The sequence below is a fragment of the Rhinolophus ferrumequinum genome, chromosome 21, assembly GCF_004115265.2.
Source record: "Rhinolophus ferrumequinum isolate MPI-CBG mRhiFer1 chromosome 21, mRhiFer1_v1.p, whole genome shotgun sequence".
Classification (NCBI taxonomy): Eukaryota; Metazoa; Chordata; class Mammalia; order Chiroptera; family Rhinolophidae; genus Rhinolophus; species Rhinolophus ferrumequinum.
The window spans coordinates 39,355,008-39,376,257 of record NC_046304.1 but is presented as its reverse complement, the minus strand read 5'-3'; the positions used below and the strand labels follow the sequence as shown (position 1 = coordinate 39,376,257).

Here is a 21,250-nt window from a genome sequence, read left to right as displayed (position 1 = left end):
TCTACGTGGTCCAGCATCACCTTGGCTTTGGGCCCAGCACTGGCTCCATCACATTCTGCCAACCTCAGGACAGAGCCCTGTCCCAGTCCCCAAAGACAAGGCTGCCTTCAGTACTCTGGTTTTTATTTGCCTGGTCCCCTCAGAGCCCCTGCCCTGGGGCCTGAGACTCCAGGGAATGAATACAGGGGGACAGAAAGGAAAAGTGGGAGAGGCTGGGCCACAAGCTCCTGAGGAGGGTGAGGGAGATGAGCAAAGGAGAGCCCTGGGGGTCAGCCAGCCAGGCGTTGGTCACCAGAATGGAGTAAGCTTCCCCAAGGGTTCCCTGTGGCCTTGGTGCCCCCACCTCACCCAACCTGCTTCCTGTGGCAGTCCCACCTTCCTTGGGCAGGAAGCGAAAACCAGAAGCAAAGGGAGTCTTAACTGAGACCCCTGGCTGAGTGGGCAGCATTTTCTGGAAGGGTGGCCTGGATTGGGGGACTCTGAGGAAGGGCAGCAGGTGCCTGCCCCTGGCAGGGGGTCTGGCACAGCCCACACTGCTCCTCAGCTGGGGCTTAGTGCCGGGCTGCCCTCAGGACTGTCGCTCACCAAGCACTCGTTGGATTTGAAGCTCGCCAGGGACTTGCAGCTGGGGATGGAGGCCAGTGAGCCGCAGAGACCCAGCATGGAGGGCGTGGGGTCCTTCCCTGGGGAGAGAGGGCGGGTGAGGCATGTATGGGGGGTGGGGAGCGTGGACACAGGCAGTGAAGGGGAGCCCTCAGGTCACCCCCCAGGAGACTCCTCATTTCTGCAGTATTTGCCATTTCGGTTAAACCTTGGTAAGCACTTGCCCGTGCCATGCACAGCACTGAGGACACTATTGTCATCGTCAGTTTATGTCTCTATCTCCCCGTGAGGTTCATCCTCTGTCCATTTATTAAACACAGTGAGCACTTGTTCCGTTCCAAGCACTGGGGATACAGAGAACGGATGAGACACGGTCCCTGCCCTCATGGAGCTCACAGTCTGGTGGGGAGACAGACACGGACAATCACACACAGTGTGGCGGGGTCACATGTCCATTGCCTGCCTTAACTCAAAGATCTAGGGTCATCAGTACAGTGTGGTTTTTAGAAAGAAAAGAGGACGTCCAGGCACCAGAAAAACCAGGGTGGGGAACCAAGGTGAAGTCATGGGGAGAGCAACACAAAATGCATGCATTGAAGTCCTGGACATTCACTTGAAGGGAGCCACTAATTTGGCTCTGAGCTTCCTGGCAGCCAAAGAAAAAGGGGGAAACAAGGGTCAGGCAAGTGGTTCACAGAATGCATGAGATAAGAGCAAATTAGGCAAAGAACTCCCCAAGAATTTGTGAGCCCACTCAGGATGTCACTATACCAAAAAGCTATTAAGCCCTCACCACATGGCCAACACTGGTGATTACGTTAATCAACATACCCATTTTACAGATGAGAAGGGCTCAGCAAGGTGAATAATTGACCAAGTTCCACAACTAGTGAAAGCGCAGCTGGGATTTGCACCAGTGTTTGCCCAACATCCCAAACCAAACCCTTAATTGCTGTACTAAGCTCTCTGGAAGGGCTGAGTGAATGAGGGAATTGCCAGGGCCTAACTACAGGCCCCCCAGACCTGGCCTTCGCCCTTCCTGGAGGGATGCTGTGTGCTGGGTTGGGAGGCTCACCGATGGGGCCCCAGGGCTCCTCGTCCCGCTTGCCCTCTCCCAGGCGCTGGGAGTCCGAACTCAGACTGGCTTCAGCTGACAGTGGCTCTGGGCTCATGAAACTGTGTCTGTGGCAGAGCAGAGAGCTGATTAATGTATGGGCAGAGGCCGACTGCCCCCCATACCCCTCTTCCCCAGGAGGGACGAGCACTCAGGCCCAAGCCGAGCCTGGTTGGACTTACCTCCGGTAGAGCTTGGGGTTGCTGACACCCTCAGCCCCATTGAGTGTTCCCAGTGATGGCCATTGGTTGACCAGGGGTGTGGTGAGCTCCTTGGAACCCTGGGCCAGGGAAGCGTGGTCACCAGGGATCAGACCTGTCCTGGGATGGGGAGGGGGTGGTCAGGCTGGCCGGGAGAGGGAGCAGAAGTAGGGAAGGGGGTGCTCAGCAAAGGGTGAGGGGAGGGGTTAGGATTGAAACCTGGGTAGCAGAAGTAGGAATAGAATGTTGAGGATCAGTGTGGCAGACCCTGGGAGTTAGGGGAGGATATAGCGGGGCAGAGGGGTGACAGGGATTAGCACACTTACGTTGGGGGTTAGAGGGAGTAATGGGGTGTTGTGGGAGTCGGTGGAGAATAGTGTGGGAATCCTGAGGGGTAATGAGGGGTCTTGGGGAATCATGCTGGGAGGTGATAGGGTGATGAAAAGGTTTAAGGGGGAAATGTCAGAGGGATGGGTAGGAGTGAGGTCAGAGGTCACCATGGGTAATAACTGTGGGCCAATATTGCAGAGCAGAGGGAATAAGTCAATGATGTTGAAGGTCGCTGAGTAACATTAGAGGTCCTTCTGAGTAATGTTGAGGTCCCTGGAGTAATGTTGGGTGTTCGTTTAGCTGATATTGGATAATTGAGGGTGAAGTGGGGAGCAGACTTTGGGAGGGGTCACCGGTTTTATGTTGAGCCCAGTGTTAGGTCACTGGGGCGGTCTCTGGGTAGAGGTGATGGGGCCAGGGGTTTGATGCTGGTTGAGTTGGATGCAGGTATCGGGAAAGGTGACGTTAGTGTCAGTGGAGGCGATGTGGGGGTGCCCTGGGGTGATGTGGTCGGGATGGCCGGGGTCAGGGCTCGGGGTGGTGGTGGCACTCACAGCTGCTCCTGCAGCTCCAGGATCACGCCTTCTAGCTCCCGCTTCTCGCGCTGGTTCTGCGCCGCTGCCTCCTCCAGCTGCAGCTGCAGCCGCCGGTTCTCCGCCTCCAGGTCCTTCAGCTGCGACTCGCGCAGACGCACCAGCTCTTCCAGGTAGCCCTGCGGGGCGCCGGCTCAGCCCGGGCGACAGGAGGAGGGTCCCAGCGGCCGCCTGGCCCGTCCCCCTCCCCCGCCCAGCTCCCCGCCACCTGCGCTGTGCAGCGCGCACCTTCTGCGCGTAGACGATGCGGAACTTCTGTTCCATCTTGTGCCACTTGCTGTACCAGCTGTCCTCGTCGGTGACTAGCGGCAGGTACGGGTGCTCGGGTGAGTTGTCCTCACTCGTGCTGCTCTCGGCGCTGTGCCGCTCCTCCTCGTCCGTCAGGTAATCGTAGCTTGGGGGAAGGAGCAGTGAACACCGGCCGGGCCGGCCCTGCCCAAGAGGCACATGCTGCCCCCTTGGGCTGGGAGACGCGGTACCCGCCCAGCCAGTCCCCTGCCGGCATCCCCGCCCCTTGGAGCGGGAGTCTGCCTGCATCCACTGCAACAATCGCGCTTCTCACCTCTGGGTGAACTTTAGGTAGGGCGTGTAATCGATGACCACGGGGGTCTTCCCGTCCAGCACTTCACCCTTTAGGCAGAAGCTGGGGGCATAGGACCCACAGGGTTGAGGGTGGGTCTGAGGGGAAGCGGCTGTGGACATTCGCAGGGGAACGCCCCGCCCCCACTGCCACCCACACCCCACCTGAAGTCTATGGCGCTCAGTCCGATCAGCATCCCTGTGAGCACCGTGGCTTCCTCCCTCAGCATAATGGCTCCCGAGTCATAGAAACGTCTGTGGGGAGAAGGAGGGACGGACGGTGCAGCATCCTCCCTGTGCCCCATCCCTCAGGACCTCTCGTTGGCTTCCTACAAACCTTCCTAGAGGAAGGAGGCATCTCCTTCCTGCTCATCCCTCACGTGAGGATCTTGTGTCTCCCTCAGATTGGGGACGCCTGGGGATAGCGCTGTGTCTCCCACCTATTAGAACGTGTGTCCCCTGAGAATAGACTCTCCTCCAACCCCTGAACTACTCCTTTCCCACCAAGTACTGAGTCACCCAGATCCTTAAAATCAGGAAACAAATTCTGATCATCAGAGCTTGACATACAGTAGGTGCTCAAAAATAAGTTGATATGAACTCTGAAATGTGAGGACAGACCAGAGACAAAAGGCAGTAAAAACCTCAGGTTGGGTGTGCTCACCGGGTGGGGAAGATGTCCTCTACTTCACACCACTCCCCACTAGCACATCCTGCCTGTGACCCTGCCTGGATCCAATCTCTCTTCGAACCCACAGTGCAGGGAATGAAGCTCTGCACGCTGGGACTCTGCAGTCCATTGGGGAGCAGGTAGGGCTGTGTGGTGTTGGTCATGGAAGAAGGCCAACAAGTAAAACGATACCCAGTTGAGAACTTGTCCAGAGGTGTGTCTAAAGGTAGAGCGGTATATGAGACTGGTGCTGGGAAGTGATGGGAGATAATGAATTTGACTTGGAAGAGAGGGTGATGGTGCCAAAGATGTGTTTCTGGACAGCAAGCTGGGCGGACCTGTAGACAGTCTGGGAGAGGAAAACTAGTGGTGCATGCTGGGAGTTGTAGTCCAGGTACTGAAAGTGGCTGCAGGAACTTAAGGATCAAGTATGTTTAGGCAGTAAATGTGTACACTGGGACCTGTGGTCCAAGCTGACTGAGAGCATCTTACCTGGTGGTCCGGGTGTCCCGCAGAGCTGTGGTGATGTATTCGGACATGCGCTTCTCCATCAGTGCTACCCGGATCCATGCCCGGCCCTGGAAATCATGCTCACCTTTACTTGCTGCCCCGAAAGGACCCATCTGTACCCCATTGGGTCTGGACCTCCTGTGATTCTCCCCAGTGCCCATAGCAGGGTGAGAACCAAGGAGCAGGCAGTCCCCCTGTATCCAGAGCAGGGAGCAGCTGCCCTGGCCCTGCCTGTTGCAGGCCCCTCACCTTGGCTCGGGCTGTGCTGATGTTCTCCATGTTCTCGATGCTGCTCACGCAGTTGTTGGGCACTTTACTGCAGGCCAGCCGGATATAGTCCCAGAAGCCCCGCTGCCCATCTGAACTGAACCAGCTCACAGGACCTGCTGGGGCACAGGCTGAGCCAGGGCAGGGAGGGGGCTCAGCAAGACTAAGGAGTTTAGAGAGGGCCCATGTAATGGGGCACACACGTGCATAAGTATAAGTAGCCATGCACACACATAATGCCTACCCCAAACGTATGTGCACACACATGCATGTACACAAAGGGTATACCAGCATATAAATGCATGCCCAGAAGACCCCCTTCCATCTCCCCAGCTCTGTGAATGAGCTTCTGCACATGGCCCAGAATTGGGGGCATGGTCAGTGATGGGGTTCAAGAAGTCACAGAGTAGATCAGAACAGGGTGGCTGGAAGCTAAAGACTGGGAGTTGGCAGAGCTGGGTCCTGGGGGACAGGAACCTGGGCCCACCTTTGAAACGGTGACTGAGGATCTGCTCTAAGATGGCTGCAAAGTTCACAAACTCCTCAGATGAGTCATCGATGGGCTCTGCCGTGTACTTCTCCAGCAGTGTTTTCACAGAGAACCTGGGTGTGGGGTAGGGAGAAGGGGCAGTGGGGTGTCAGGTGAGAAGACAGGCTGATGGTGGTAGGGGAGGGGCATCAGGCGAAGAGAGGGAGTGAAGGGCAGAGAAGAGGTCATGAAGATTATGGATGTAGTGGGATGGCAGAAGGAAAGAGGGCGGGAGACAGGTAAGAATATAGTGACCATAGAGTTGCTGTGACATGGGAGTGATAGGGTGGCAGGTGGGAGACTGATTGACAAAGTGGGTGACAGGAGAGGTGACAGTCAGAGAAAGGAAGCTTTGGGAACAAGGTTTGAGAGGGGATGAAACAATAGGTAGAAAGTCGAGGCACCTAGAGCCTGGGGACCGTCCACAGCCCCCTCGTCTTTGCCCACCCTTTGGAGTTGCATTCTGTATGTGTGTGGATTGCGGTTCAGCTAGGAGTTAGAAGCCACTTTGTGCCCTTTCTCTGAGCTCTCTTCTGCTCTTGCTAGAAAAACCTTCAGTCCTTTCTGGAGGGGGGTTCACCTGTGCCAGAGCCTGTGAGTTGGCTCTGAGCACATGGGGCGTGGGCACGCATGGTGGCCAGGTGGGCTCTCAGCACACGGAGGCCCCCGCTTACCCCTTTTCCTTCCCAGCTCGGCTGCCCACACACCAGCTGTCCGGAATCTGGTGGTGCAGTGCTGCCCAGGGAAGTGCAGGGTGTGGGTCTGACACACACACTGAGTAGGAGTGGGCATTGGACACAGATCTCTGGAAGGGGCCTTGGGGGCCCTGATACCTGGCTTCTCAGAGAGGAATGCAGCCGAGGGAAGCCAGTGGGGCTGAGGGACTGCAGCCCAGCAGCCCCCATCCCTCTCTCCAATCCTGCTTGAAGTCCCCACTTCCCCTGCACTCCCTACCCCTACAATCTCCACCCACCATGGCTACAGTGGGATGGGGCAGGGCTAAGGGCACGTCTCCCAACATGCCATTATTGGCCTGTTGTGGGTGGCAGAGCAGATACAGGGCCTGCTTAGAATGGTCCTTTTCCCCCTAAGCTTATTAAGCCCTTTCATGTGCCAAGCGCTATACTTTTCGTGTGTTATCTCATCCATCCCTACAACAGCCCTGGGAGGTAGTTCCTCTTATTATCACCATCGTCCCCATTTCACAGATAAGGTAACTGAGAGTCCAAGTGGTTGACTGATCTGTTCAGAGTCACACAGCTTGTGAGAGGTCAAGTAGGTATGTCTGATTCCAAAGCCCTTGCTCTTTCTGCTATATCTTATGGCCTCCTGATGGCTGTCACAATTACTAAGGATCCGAGCAGCCCCTGCCCCCTCTGCCCTCTGTCCTCCTCTCTGCAGGCTCCAGCCCTGGGGCACTGGCCTCCGTGGCTCTCAGGCCAATGGCCCAGTTGAGTCCATGGGCCTCCCTCTCTTCCCTTTGGGCTTCAAGTTGGTCTGGCTTGAGATCAGAGCCAAGTCAATGCTGGGGTGGCACCTAGGGGGAGGCAGCCTGGTGGACACAAGTCCTGTTTCCTTGTGATACCCCTGTGGCCTTGGACAAGTCATATAATCCCTCAGAGGCCCATTGTCCCAAACAGGAAGGGAAGTACCTGCCTCATTACATTTTGATTCAGATCCCAGGCAGGATTGGGAGAAGGTGGATGTGGACGGGCAGGGGTTGTGAGGAGTTGGGTCATTAACGGGAAGGTTGGCCCTGCCAGAAGGAGCCTATGTTTAGGGCATATCTGGGATGCATTATGTAGCCTTCCACACCCTGATGATTTCTTCTGGTCATCTGGGTCAGACCACAGTGGGTGAATGGGGCTGGTGTCAGCATGGCAGCCATCTGCCATCTGTCCTCGGGGGTGCTGCAGAGCTGGTCATCTCCCCCAGGAGCCCCATGGTGTGTTCCCTGTTAAGAGGTGCAGTGGCTGCCGCAGTTACCATGGAGACAGGGAGACCAGGGCCCAGGGGAGCTCTCAGCCTGCTAAAGGGAACTGTTCTGGGAGCTGGAGGCAAACCATGTGACAGTGATGAGGTGGCAGGGGCCCGAGGGGTTTCTGAGCCTTTATTAAGCCCCTGATGCCCCCTAAAACTCTATCCCTCATACCACAGCTCTACGCCCACTTCCTATCTACCAGAACCTCTGCTTCTGCAGTCTGGACCAAGGGGAGTGCCCCTCATCTCCACACACTCAAGAAGCCCAGTTGTCCTGGCAGGCAAGAGAAAGAAGAGGAACCTAGGCGGTCAAGAGGGAGAAGAGGGACAGGGAAGATGTCATCAGGACAGGGCTATTTCCGTGTGCCAGGCACTGGGCTAGGCTCCTACGTGGATTATGTCACTACCCTTCATTGGTGTGGCTGTGACATATATAATGGGGATGATAAGGCACCCAAGGCCTGAGTGGTTAGGAGATTTCACCAATGATACACACTAGTAACTGATGAAGTAAGAGCTCGACCCAAGGCCCATCTAGCTTTTACACAACACTGGCAGGGTTAGGACCGTAAAGGTGGCGATCGTGGCCTGCACTTTGCATTCATCCCTTCTATAACATTTCAGGCATTTTTACGGAGGTCTGGTGTGCACAGCACTGTGATGGGCACTAGGCATATCGTGATGGGAGACAGATGCAGCATGGTCGGATGTGTGCCCAGGAACCTGGGAGGAGTTATAGGACACAGGAGCCAGGGCATCAGGTGGGCACTGATTCCTGGGGCAAGGAGCAGGGCCAAGGCCTAGGTGCAGGCAGGTGGGACTGGCAAGAGAAGACAGCTCTGTGCCCTCAGAGGTGGCACGGGGCATGGGGAGGTTCCAGGTGGAGAAGGCAGCTGACATGGGAATTTTAGAGGGAGGGATGAATGTAGGTGGGGCCTGAGGGAGAGAAGCTGAGCAATTGGCCATTCCTGGCTTCAGGGCAGGGCAGAGAGGGTGAGACTCTGAGGGCTGAAGTGGGAAGGTTCACTTCCTGGGCCCTAAGAAGAGGAGGGGTGGGAATCTTCCTAACCCTGAGACAGCCCTGCCCTCCCAATCTTCTCCCCTTGAACCCAAGAGTCCCAGGCTTCTTCAGCCGGCCCCTCAGTCCTTCCCACAGCAGGGGCAGTGCCCTTCACCCTTCAGTGGATGGATTCAGTCTTTGCCCACATGCCCCGTTGACTCTGCTACAGGTTGCAGCTTCCCAGAAAAGAAGGACACCATCCCTCTCCAGGAATTGAGCAGCATGATGGGAAAATCTCCCAGGAAAGCCCCACCTCAGATAGGCCAGGCTGTTGGGTAGGAGTGAGGGTATGCTTGGAGGGTGGTCATCCCCCTACCCCATCAGTTCTTCTCTTCCCACTGCCGACCCGCCGCCTGCGAGGGAGCCAGCCATCCCCAACCCTCCCCCTCACGCACAATGTCACTTCCTGGTTCTCACAGGAAGCTGCAGTGCCAGTTAAACACCCCTCACCCTCCAGGCCCCAGGCTGGGCATAGGCCTTGCTTGGCCTAGCAGGGTAGGGACCAGACCTCCAAACCCCTCCCTGGTCTTGGCCTGAGAGGGACAGTGGACGCTCCTGTTAAGCCTGTGCCTCCCTTTTCTCCCAGGTTGCTTTGCACGCTCATCCAGTTTTCCGCAGCCCGCCCCACACCTCTCTCCGGTCACCCCACCCCCACCCTACAGCGATGCCCACCTGCACACGGTGATCAGGTTCCTACGCTCCACGGACACATTGCGGGAAGATGCTTTCTTGGAGGACAGCCCCAGAGCCATGGTGGTCTGGACAAAGCTTGCTTCCATCCAGATATGCGGCCGCTGCTGCCGCCGCCAGCTGCCCCCCACCCCGCCCGGCGCCCTGGCCCCCCTCGCCGGATCACGGCTGGGCCCTCTGCCCGCCGGGGCCCCGCGACCCCTTTACCGCCATTGCCCTGCTGCTGAGTCGCGTGCCCAGCCCCCTGGTTCCCTCCCCCGGCGGCGGCGACACCGGAGCAAAACAAGGCCGGGGAGGGAGCTCTCCGAGGTGCTGAGCCGGGGCCCGTCACCCCCCTCCCCGAGCCGCCTGCCCCCCTCGGCCAGTGACGTCAGGGCCTTCGGGCCCCGCCCCTCGGCAGGCCGGGGACCAATCCGCAGAGGGTGCAGGATTTCAGGGGGAGGGGAGAGGGCCAGGGCCCAAGGGAGGGCGGAGGGGGTCCCTGAAAGAGGCAGCGATTAGAAGGAGTAAGAGGGAGCATCTGGCCTGTCCTCCACCCCCACACTCTGAGCCCAGGACCCCTTGCTTCACGTCTGAGCTCCGACGCCTCTACTCCCCTGTTTCTGACTATGATCGATGGTGTTCATCTCAGATTTCTCCCCCTGATGCCTAGGGGGAATGGAGGTCTTCACCTCCAGTATCCTCATCCCAGCCCCGCCCCCTCCCTCCCCCCCACCCCCCCATTCAGTATAGGCATTCTCCTCAAGGCCAGGGCAGGTCTTCGTCCAGAGAGCGCAGGTGGCCCTATGCTGCTGACCCAGGAGGCAAAGGAGCAGTCAGAGACACTGCGTATCTGTCTGCCCCCCGGGCTCGACTTGGCTACACCAGCCGGTGGAGTCAACCGCTCCTAAGGTGAGGGATGGGAATCCCGAATCAGCAATAGGAACCCAGCACCTGGAACCACTCAAGACAGTGAGTGGAGAGCAGACTGGCAGCTGAGGGCCGGGCTCGGTGGAGGTTCCTAGCATTAGAGATGGTCCCCACTGCTTCCCCTCGGAGTCCTACCCCCTCACACCACCCCTGGGGCAGCTGGCTTTCCTGTTAACCCCTTGCATTGCTGCGTGGTGCCATCAACCCTCTATGCACGGCCAAGAGGGCACCCGCAAAGCTGGTTGTATCTTTTACCCGAAGGTGGGGAAACTGGAGGCACAGTCTGGCTTCCCTGCTGCCCTTTGCCTCCCAGTTCCTCTCTCACATCCCTGCTCCATTCCCCAGTCCAACCTGTTCTCTTTCACTCAGCTTCCACAGAAAGCCTTTCTGTGTTGATTAAAGAGGCTCTACCCATTTCTCTGTCTGGCCTCAGGAATGTGCATCCCAGGGCTCAGCTCATATCTATTCACCAATTCCACCTACCTACGAGATTTACTCTGCTCTGCTAGTGGATGGTCAGTATCTCCACATTGATTCAGATGTGCTCCCACATCTGGATATGACCAGCAGGCAGGGACCCTCTGTCAGCACAAACAGAGGGGGAGGAGATAAAAGACCTAAAGAAGTTTCCAACCCTGGTCTGACTCCCTGGGGGCTGGGGAGAAGGTCCTGACTCCTGGCTCAGATCTCAAGCTCTCTCAGCCTCAGCCTCAATTCTTGGCTTCTGGGACCTCTGGGACCTTGGTCTTTTCACTCCCTCTTTTGCCTCTTGCCTCGCCTCTAGAAGCCCTTCTTAGCATCCTCTTGCCTCCAGACCCATCGCCAGTGGCAATCATGATGTTCTTTTGTTTTTCATTTGCAAAATGCATCTTATGCACAAAAGAGCACATAAAACACAAATGTTCAATTTAAAGAATATGGTCAAAGCAAACGCCTGTGTCATCACCTCAATGATCAAGAAATAGAACACTATGGGGCCTGCCTGGTGGCAGTTAGAGCTCCATGCTCCTAACTCCGAAGGCTGCCGGTTCGATTCCCACATGGGCCAGTGGGCTCTCAACCACAAGGTTGCCAGTTCAATTCCTTGATTCCCGCAAAGGATGGTGGGCTCCGCACCCTGCAACTAAGATTGAACACAGCACCTTGAGCTGAGCTGCCTCCCGGATGGCTCAGTTGGTTGGAGTGCATCTTCTCAACCACAAGGTTGCCGGTTCGACTCCCACAAGGGCTGGGGGGCTGTGCTCCCTGCAACTAGCAACAGCAACTGGATCTGGAGCTGAGCTGCACCCTCCACAACTAAGACTGAAAGGACAACAACTTGACTTGGAAAAAAGTCCTGGAAGTACACACTGTTCCCCAATGAAGTCCTGTTCCCCTTCCCCAATTAAAAAAAAAAATTAAAATAAAAGATTTAAAAAAAAAAGAAATAGAACACTATGAATGCCCCAGGACCTCCCTATGCTTCTCCTAGATCTCATCTTCATCCATGCCTCCAAGAGATAACCACTATCCTGACTTTTGTGATAACCATTTCCTTGCTTTTCTTTATAGTTTCATCACCTGTGTGTCCATCAAGCAAATATATAGTTTAATGTTGCCAGTGTCTAAACTTTGTAGAAATAGAGTCATACTGTGTGAATTCGGTTGCGATTTGCTTCTTTCAGTAGTATGTTAGGGGGATTCATTTTCCTTGCATACTAATTCCTGTGTAGTATGTCTATGCCACAAGTTATCTCTTCTACCATTGAGGATATCAGATAGGCCTAATCAGATAAACAGAAGCCACAGTATGTATTTCAAATGTAGGACTTAATACAGGTTACACAGGTGTTGGAAAACGAAAAGAGCAAAAAGAAAAAGAACATTGAGACAACTTGGAACTAGTAAGTAAAGGAAACAGCAAGCGCTGAGGGAACACAGGGAAGAGGTGGGATTACTACACCCTAAGAGCCCAGAGGGGGACGTGCAGAGTTGAGGCTCAGATGCAGGTGGAGCGGCCGGGGCTGCTGCTCACTCCTCAGAGCAGCCATCTACAAAGCTGGTTCCTGGAATGCGGAAAGAAGCTGATGGCTGGAGCCACTTTCCAATGATAGAGTGACCAAACAAAACCAAAAAAGTGGACGGTAGTCTCTTCTCCCTTTGCCTTCCATCTCACTCCAGTGCCTCCTAGTACTACGAGAACCTAACAGAAAGCCAGTTAATAACGGAGTGACTTTCTTGTTTCTCTAACAGGGAAACAAGTTTGCAGAGTCCCAACCCCACCCAGCATCAGAGAGCAGAGACACGAAGAATGGATTTGGAGCAGGAAGGCCAGAAGTAAATAACTGACACAGTCAACCCCTTTTTCTGCTCAGCATTTACACACATCTTTCTATGCATGTTTGAACAGTAACAATCTCATGACTTTGCCTAACAAGATGCAATTGTCCTTCCCGTAAAGATGTGCTGGCAGCCTCCAAAAGTGGAAGTGCAAAGTCTCTTCAGTAACAGTACCCATCTCTTGGTGACACCAATACCTCTCCTAGTTCAGCTACAAAAAAACAAGTAATTTGTTTTTTGTCTCTTGTTTAAGAAATCTTCCCTATCTTGAGGTTATGGTGTATTTTCTTATATTACCTTACAAGAGTTTTATAGTGTTATTTTACTTTAAAGTCTACAATTCACCTAGAGTAAATTTTGTGTATGGTGTGAGGTGGGGGTCCAATTTAATTTTGATCCAGCACCATTTATTACTTTTTAAAAAGTACTGTCTCCACTGTTTTTCAGTGACCTCTCTTTCAAATCAGGTATGGGTCTGTTTGTCAGCTCTGCTCCTGTGGTCTTTTGGTCTATTCTGGCACCAAAGCATAATGTCTTAATTATTAAAACTTTATAAGTCTTGATGACTGGTAGAGCAGTTCCTCCCATCTTATTCCTCTTCAAGAGTGTCTTGTTTTTCTTGGCCCCTTGTGTTTCCATAATAATTTTAGAGTTAATTTGACAAGCACAACAAAAACAAACTAACCTTAGTAGAAATTTGTATTGGAATTATGATTGCATTGAATCTATAGCTTGATTTGGATAGAACTGACATCTTTATAATCCTGAATCGTCCAATGTTTGGATACAGTATAGCTCTCTTTTGATTTAGCTTGTCTTTAAAATTTGTCAAAAAATGTTATCACTTTCTCCAAAGAAGTCTTATACATATTTTGTTAGATTTATCCTAGTTTATTCATGTTTTGTGCTATTTTAAAAGGTACCTTGTTAAAAATTTATTTTCTAATCATTGCTTCTATAGATAAGCAATTGATTTCTTATTGTGTTAAAATTTATATAACAAAATTTGCCATTTTTAAATGTACAGTTCAGTGACAATAATTACATTCACAATGTTGTACAACCATCACCACTATCTATTTCCAAAACGTTTTCATCATACTGTGTGAACATTTGTATACAAGTATTGGTTTGAGTCTGTGTTTTCAATTCTTTTGAATTGCTGTGTCATATGGTAATTCTATGTTTAACTTTTTGAGGAACAGCCAAACTGTTTCTACAATGGCTAAACCATTTTACATTCCCACCAGTAATGTAAAAGCGTTCCAATTTCTCCACAGCCTCAACAACGCTTGCTTTTTCCATTTTTTGTAATAGCCATCCTAGTACGTACAAAGTGTTATCTTCTTGTGGTTTTGATTTGCATCTCCCTTATGACTAATGATATTGAGCATTTTTTCATGTGTTTATTGGCAATTTGTACATCTCCTGTGGAGAAATGTCCATTCAAGTCCTTTGACCATTTTTTAATTTGGCTGTTTGTCAAGCAATTAATTTTTAAGCTGATTTTGCTAATTTATTAAACATTTCTATAAATTGAAATAATTTGTCTGTAGCTCCTTTTTTATTTTCTTGTTACACAATTAGGTCACTTGCAAATAACAGGTTTGTTTCTTCCTCACCAAATAACAAGCAGCTTTTTCCTGTTTCTGACCTCAGAAAAAAAGATTTCAATATTAAATGTGATGTTTGCTAGAGGTTTTTGTTTTTTTTAATAGATATCCCTTATCAGGTTATAGAAGTTCTTTTCTATTCTTAGTTTGCTCAGTGTTAATCATTAATGGATGATAAAGTTCATCAAATGTTTTTTCTGTTTTTGAGATGAATATATGATTTTTTTTTCTTTATTCATGTTCATGGGAGGATTGTATGAATTGATTTTTCTAATGTTATCAAACTCCATTTCTGGGGTAACCCAATGTGTCATGATGTATTTTCTTTTTTATATATTACTGGGTTTAGTTTTACTGATTTAGAATTTTAAAATTTATGTTCATGAGTGAGATTGACCTGTTATTTTCTTCCCTTGTACTATCCATGCCAGGTTTTGGTATTAAAATTATATTGTTAAATGAATTAAGAAGTATCCTCTCTTTTCCTATACCCTGAAATAATTTGTGAATGTTTGGAAGTATTTGCTCCTTGATATGTGATTAAATTTAATGATGAAGCCATCTGGTCATGGAGCTTGCTTTGTGGGAATGTCTTTGACTACTGATTCGATTTCTTTTATAGTTGTAGACGATTCAGGTAGTCTATTTCATTTTTCATTCCTATGGTTTTATTTTGATTTTGTCAATTGATTTCTCCACTAAAAAAAATCAACATTATTGAAGTATAATATACATACAATAAATGCACCCATATTAATCGTACAGGTCAATGAGTTTTGACAAATGTATCCACCCACAATTAAGATAGGGAATATTGCCATCACCAAAAAGTTTCTTTGTGCCTCTCCCTAGTCAATCCTCAGCCCCACCTCTGACCCCAGACAACCATATATCTACTTTCTGTCACTGTAGACTAGTCTTTCCAAGAATTTTATATAAATGGAATCATATAGGCTATACTATTTTGTATCTGGCTTCTTTCACTCAGCATAGCATCTTGGAAATTCATTCTTGTTGTTGCAAGTATTGTTAATTCATTACTCATTATTGCTATGTATTTCATTGTATGGCTATACCACAGTTTACTTGTCCATTCACTTGTTGATGGACATTAGGGTTTTTTTCTATTCTTTTTACTATTATGACTACAGTTGCTCTAAATGGTATTGTATAAATTTTTGTGTAATCAAGGTTTTTATTTCTCTTGAATAAATACTTAGAAGTGGAATTGTTGGATCATATGAGAAGTATGTGTTTAACTTTATAAGAAACTTCCAAACTTCCAAAGTGGTTGTACTGTTTTATATCCCCACTATCAATGTACCAGAGGTCCAGTTGCTTCACATACTTGCCAACATTCAGTATTTTCTTTTTTTTTTTTTTAGATTTTATTGGGGAAGGGGAACAGGACTTTATTGGGGAACAGTGTGTATTTCCAGGATTTTTTCCAAGTCAAGTTGTTGTCCTTTCAATCGTAGTTGTGGAGGGTGCAGTTCAACTCTAGGTCCAGTTGCTGTTGTTAGTTGCAGGGGGCAGAGCCCACCATCCCTTGCAGGAGTCGAGGAGTTGAACCAGCAACCTTGTGGTTGAGAGCCCACTGGCCCATGTGGAAATCCAACCGGCAGCCTTCGGCGTTAGGAGCATGGAGCTCCAACCGCCTGAGCCACGTGCCGGCCCCCAACATTCAGTATTTTTATTCTTTTTAATTTTAGCCAGTCCAGTGAGTGTGTGGTGGTACCTCAGTGTGGTTCTTCTTTATTGAGATATAATTTACATACAGCAAAATGTTTAGAATTTAAGCACGCCATTCGATAGATACGTATCCCACACTCCAAGACATTTTCATCACCCCCTGGAAGTTCTTCTATGCCTCTGCCACCACAGAATCCCCACCACCACCACAGAAGCAACCAGTGATCTGATTTGTAGAAACAGATTAGTTTTGCCTATTCTAGAATTATATATAAATGGAATCATATAATAAATACTCTTTGGCTCTGGCTTTTTTCATTCAGCATAATATTTTTGAGATTCATTGATGTTGTAGCATGTATAAGTAATTTGTTTCTTTTTATTGATGAGAAGTATACCAGCGTTTGTCTATTCGTTCTACTGTTGATAGGCATTTGAGCTGTTTCCGATTTTTGGCTATTATAAGGAAAACTTCCATGAAAATTTTCATTCAAGGATTTTGTGGACATAGAGTTCATTTCTCTTGGATAAATATCTAGGAGTGAATAAATGGATCATAGGATAAGTATGTGATTAACTTTTTTAAAAACTGCCAAACTGTTTTCCAAAGTGCTTGTGCCATTTGTACAGTGCACAAATGTATAAGATTTCCAATGCGCCTTTCCAACACTTGGCATTGTCAATCTTCTTGCATTTTAGCCATTTAGTAGGTATGTGATGGTATCTCATTGTGGACTTAATTTGCACTTCTCTGATGACTAATGATGTTGAACTTTTTCATGAGCTTGGTAGCCATTTGTGTATTTTCTTTTGTGAAGTATGTGTTCAAGTTTCTTGCCAAAGTTTTTTCTTGAGTTGTCTTTTTCATCATTGAGTTGCAGGAATTCTTTATATAGCCTAGCTGCAAGTCATATATATATATATATATATATATATATATATATATATATATATATATATATATATATATAACAAAACAAAACATTTTGGGGTTGTATGGGTTGCAAACTTTTTCTCCCAAACTGTGGCTTACTTTCAGTATCAAGGTGCTGGATTTTGTTGTTTTCCAAAATGCTGGACTTTGTTCTAACAGGTGATTAGTCAACTTAATCATAAAAAATGAGAGTGAGAGACAGAGGGAGAAGGATTTACTGTTTCACTGCCAAAGAATTTGGTTATTCAATTGCAGGGGTTAGTTAGGCTAGTCCAAAATCTGTAGGGCAGGCACTGACACTGCAGGCCACAGGTAGCATTTCTTCTTTCTCAGGGAACCCTTAGTTTTGCTCTTCAGGCTTTTCAATTGATTGGACAAGGACCATTGCGATATCATTTACTTACAGTCAACAGGATGTAGATGTTTATCACATGTACAAAAATCTCTTTACAGCAACACCTAGATTAGTGTTTGACTGAGTAAGTGGGTACTAGAGACTAGCCAAGTTGCCATGTAGAACTAACCACCACACTGCTCTATTGGAATTTCTCTGATGCTTCTCTCATGATTAGACTGAGGTTATAAGTTTTGGGGAGGAAGACCACAGAGTTCCATTTTCATCCCATTGTATCAAGTGTACATACTATCAATGTAATTTATTACTGATGATGTCGACCTTGCTCAGGTCAGGTTACTCCACTGTAAAGTTGCCACACCACCTACCCCCACTTTCTAAACTGTACTCTTTTGAAAGTAGTCACTATGAGCAGTCCACACTTAAAGAGGGGAAGTTATGCTCCCCTTCTTAAGGGTAGAGTATCAATATATATTATTTAGAATTCTGCGTGGGAGATTTGTCTCTTCTCCATTTATTAACTTATTCAATTTTTAAAATATATCAACACAGACTCATGGATATTTATCTTATACTTTGTGTTATAATTCAGTACTGATTTTTTTATTTTGTTGCTTAAATTGTTCTAGCATTAGCCATTGGGAACTGCATGATATATACGGAGGGAGCCAAAATAATGTATACACATTTTAAGAAAGGAAAAAACTGTATTAAAATTGTAATACTCAATATATACCGATAACAAAAGATGAATACAAGTCATGTGTATACATATTTTTGGCACCTCCGGTATTTTCCTATCTTCTTATTTTTACCTTTCAGCATGCACATTCAACAAACATTTATTGGGCACTTACTATGTGCCATGCCCTGTCTAATCATATAGGAGGAACTCCATATAGTTTAGTATTTAAGTGGAGGGAATGAAGAGAGAAAAATGAAACTCAAGGTGAGACAGAACTATGACATCTGAACATTAGCAAGGAGTGACAGGCTCTGATTTGACTTTAGAAAGGTCATCAGTTACAGGGAAGTCAATGGATGGCTCCTTGGTGATTGGCCAGATAAGGGGAAGTTTCATAATCCCTCCCAAGTTTATGGCTTGAGCAATGGGTGGACTGGGGCATCACTGACTGAGATAGGGCAGCTTGGAAGAGGTTCAAGTTACAAGAGTACGCAGAGTGGAGAGAGAAGATAGCTCAGAAAAGACAAACTTGGAGGAGCACCAACATGGGAGGAGGTAATAGGAGGAAGATGAGCCAGCCAAGAAGATAGAGAAGAAACCATCAGGAAGATAGGAGGGGAACTGAGAGCAGGCATTTCCAAGAAAGGAGAGGCTGCATGTGTCAAATGCAATAGAGAAATCCAACTGAGGAGCTGGGGGGTGTCCAATAAATTTGGCAACTAATAAGTTATTAGTGGAAGGAGACAGAGGAAAAGTGGGGCTGTCTTGAGCAGAGGAGGAAATGAGAGGTAAGGAAGAGGACTGGGGAATTGAGCTGTGAAGAAGAGAGCAACAGGAAGGTCAAGGGAAGATTGCTTATTTTAATGGGATAGGCTTGAGCTCAGGGCTGTGGGGAAGGAGCCAGTCTAGGGAGAGGGAGAGAGTTGGGGGAAGACTGAGAGAGGAAGATGGGAAATGGTGTGTTGGTGTGGGAACAGAGTGCTCCAGTGGTAAGGAGTCACACTAAACAGCCTGAGCCCCCTGGAGGACGGGTGGTGTCACTACAAACAAAATTACAGGAGTTGGGGGTAGAGGTTTTTTATTACATTTTTCAAAGTCCAGGGGCCTTTACTAATGAAGAGAAATCCTCTACTACTCCCTGAGCTTGGTTTCATATCCAGTTTATTAACTTTCTGAGTCTATTATATGATTTATATTACTTGAACAATCAACCTCTCAATAATATTTACCAAAATAAAAGTTAACACTTAACAATTTGACAAATTAAATTTCTCCAAACATTTTACATGTGAATTACCAAAACAATAACAATAAAAATAAGCAACATTCAATATGGCATTTACTCTGCGCCAGGCACTGGTTGACGTACCTTACATGCATTACTTCACTAATCATCACAACCACCCCGAGAGGACGCTACTATTATTATCACCTGCTTCCTATTTTTCATCTGAGGAGACTGAAGCCCAAAGAGATGAAGTAACTTGCCCAAGTTCACACAGTTGATAAGTGTTGAACTCAGTTACCTGGGCCATGAAGACTCTACTACAATTATACACTGTAATTAAAACATGGATAATTTTTATGAACACTTTAAACACCTTACATAATTGGTAAAACATACACAAATAAAATTATTTTCAAACATATTATGTCTAGTTACTAGGCAAACTGAGGCTTCTTTGCAATGGTTCATTTTCCGTCATCTAAACTCTGTCTTTAAAGAACAAAATGAGGAGGGAACTTTAAGCCACCATGTAGAGGCATTTCTTGTGTCCTTGCTCATTGTTTGCCTTCATTTTCTGCCCCCTTGGACACAAGGACGGCCACTTCTCACGCCGAGGCCTGTCCACGGTCAGAAGCACCATGGACCATCAGGACGTCCTGCTGTGTTGCCCTGTTGCTTTTCACACCTGGCTTGTTTCGCGTTAGCCTAATTATCTTTCTCTTCCTGATGCTCAGACTGTCCTGCTCAGCACTGCCCCTCACACCCTTGAAAGTTTTCTTGTTCCCCCTGAACATGGAAGCCACGATCATACTGGGAATTTTATTTCCTTTGAGTGGAGTTATTTCCATTTGGAAATAAGTGCACTTATTTCCCAAAGTGCCACATGTGGTCAGAGCAGTGTCTTCCAGCAGAGTCCCAGGCGTGAGAGCACACACACTCATGATGGGGTCATGAGAGGTTTGGGGTCTGCTGGGCAGATGAGGCAGAAGGAGGGGGACACCTATATATTGCAGGTACTGGCAGTCCCTCCCGGCATCTGCGCTCCAGGGCTTCCCATCTAAGATGGAGAAGGGACAGCAGGATCCACCAAGTGACTTGGTGCTCAGGAGGCTCCCATGTGCTCTGGGCTGCTGCCTTTCTTGGCACAGTCCCTGGTCTGGAGTGTTTACTCTCCCCCAGACTAGGAGGCTCCCAGGCCCTTCGAGCTGCGATTCAGGCTTCTCCATCCCCCAAGAGCCTAGCATGGTGCCTGACACATTAGTAGATGCAAAATGAATGCCGTGGACCTACTCCTTGGATGAATAATTGAACAAACTTGCCCATCTTCTCAAAGCTGAGCCTTAGGAAACCCCACTTCGTCCAGTTATCCAAAAGATATCAGACCCAGTATTTTTTCTCCAAGGCAAGAGATGTCGTCCCTTCTCAAGTCTCCCAGCTGACAGCACTGGATCCTGAGATAGGGGCCTGAGCCCTTAGAAACTACTCCCTACTCCCCACCCCACCCAGGACCCCTTCTGCAGCACTGGCCAGGCTCCAGTTGAAATTAACCAGTGCTGGGGCAGGGCTGAGGCTCCAGGTCCTGATTGGCTGAACCAAGATCTATTCAAAAAGAAACAAGGAGGGAGAGTGTGTACGTGGCTTGCTATGTCTGCTTGCACAGGATTGTGACCCTTTCTCTTTCCCTAAATCAATCCTTTTTGGTAAGAAAGGAAAGGAAGGGAAGGGAAGGGAAGGGAAGGGAAGGGAAGGGAAGGGAAGGGAAGGGAAGGGGAGGAAGGGAAGGGAAGGGAAGGGAAGGGAAGGAGAAGAAGAAAGAAAGAAAGAAAGAAAGAAAGAAAGAAAGAAAGAAAGAAAGAAAGAAAGAAGAAAGAAAGAAAGAAAGAAAGAAAGAAGAAAAGCAAGAAAGAAAGAAAGAAAGAAAGAAAGAAAGAAGAGTGGGAGAGAGAGGGGAGTTCGGACTTGGGAGCTCCCTGCCCTCTTCCAGGCTCCTGGAGGGACAGCTGAGTTATTGAGCTGAGTCTGCTGGAGTCTGGTTGGCCTCCTCCTCGGGGAAACAAAGGCACATGGGAGGAATAGAGGTCTCCTCAGAGCTCAACTTTCCTACCAGGACTGGGGGTGGGCAGCTCAAGGTGCCTCAATTGGGACAGTCCATGAAGGAGGAGAAGCTAGGGTCAGGGGTTTGGGGTCCCAGAGGCCCTGATCCTGCCCTTCCCCATCAGCCAGGCCTTTGGGGACTCCTACCCCCTCTTGCTAGGAGCATCAGACCTAGGGTCCAACATATATATAGAGAGAGGGCTCCCTCAAGAGACCACCGTGCTGGTTGGGGCTTTCTCCTAACTGTAGCAATAGCTACTATTTACCAAACTTTGCTGTGTGCTTGGAGCATGTTA

At 48.8% G+C, this 21,250-nt stretch overlaps 1 protein-coding gene across 6 annotated transcripts; it reads right to left on the bottom strand.

Annotated features, from left to right (window-relative positions):
- Positions 1 to 97: 97 nt before the first annotated feature.
- On the bottom strand, positions 98 to 9,486 carry RUNDC3A (RUN domain containing 3A). Of its 6 annotated transcripts, none has more exons than XM_033091572.1 (11): positions 9,108 to 9,470; positions 5,354 to 5,469; positions 4,849 to 4,985; positions 4,582 to 4,667; positions 3,585 to 3,674; positions 3,403 to 3,483; positions 3,069 to 3,234; positions 2,802 to 2,959; positions 1,900 to 2,037; positions 1,679 to 1,785; positions 98 to 683 (listed from the first exon to the last, which is right to left on the bottom strand). In XM_033091572.1, the coding sequence occupies exons 1-11, from the start codon at positions 9,212 to 9,214 to the stop codon at positions 541 to 543; spliced, it is 1,329 nt and encodes a 442-aa protein (XP_032947463.1). In that variant the 5' UTR covers positions 9,215 to 9,470; the 3' UTR covers positions 98 to 540. The 6 variants fall into 6 exon arrangements, with proteins under 6 accessions (XP_032947463.1, XP_032947461.1, XP_032947464.1 ...); XM_033091570.1 differs by having other exon boundaries at positions 4,849 to 4,997; positions 9,108 to 9,469; XM_033091573.1 differs by having other exon boundaries at positions 4,849 to 4,982; positions 9,108 to 9,469.
- Positions 9,487 to 21,250: the final 11,764 nt, after the last annotated feature.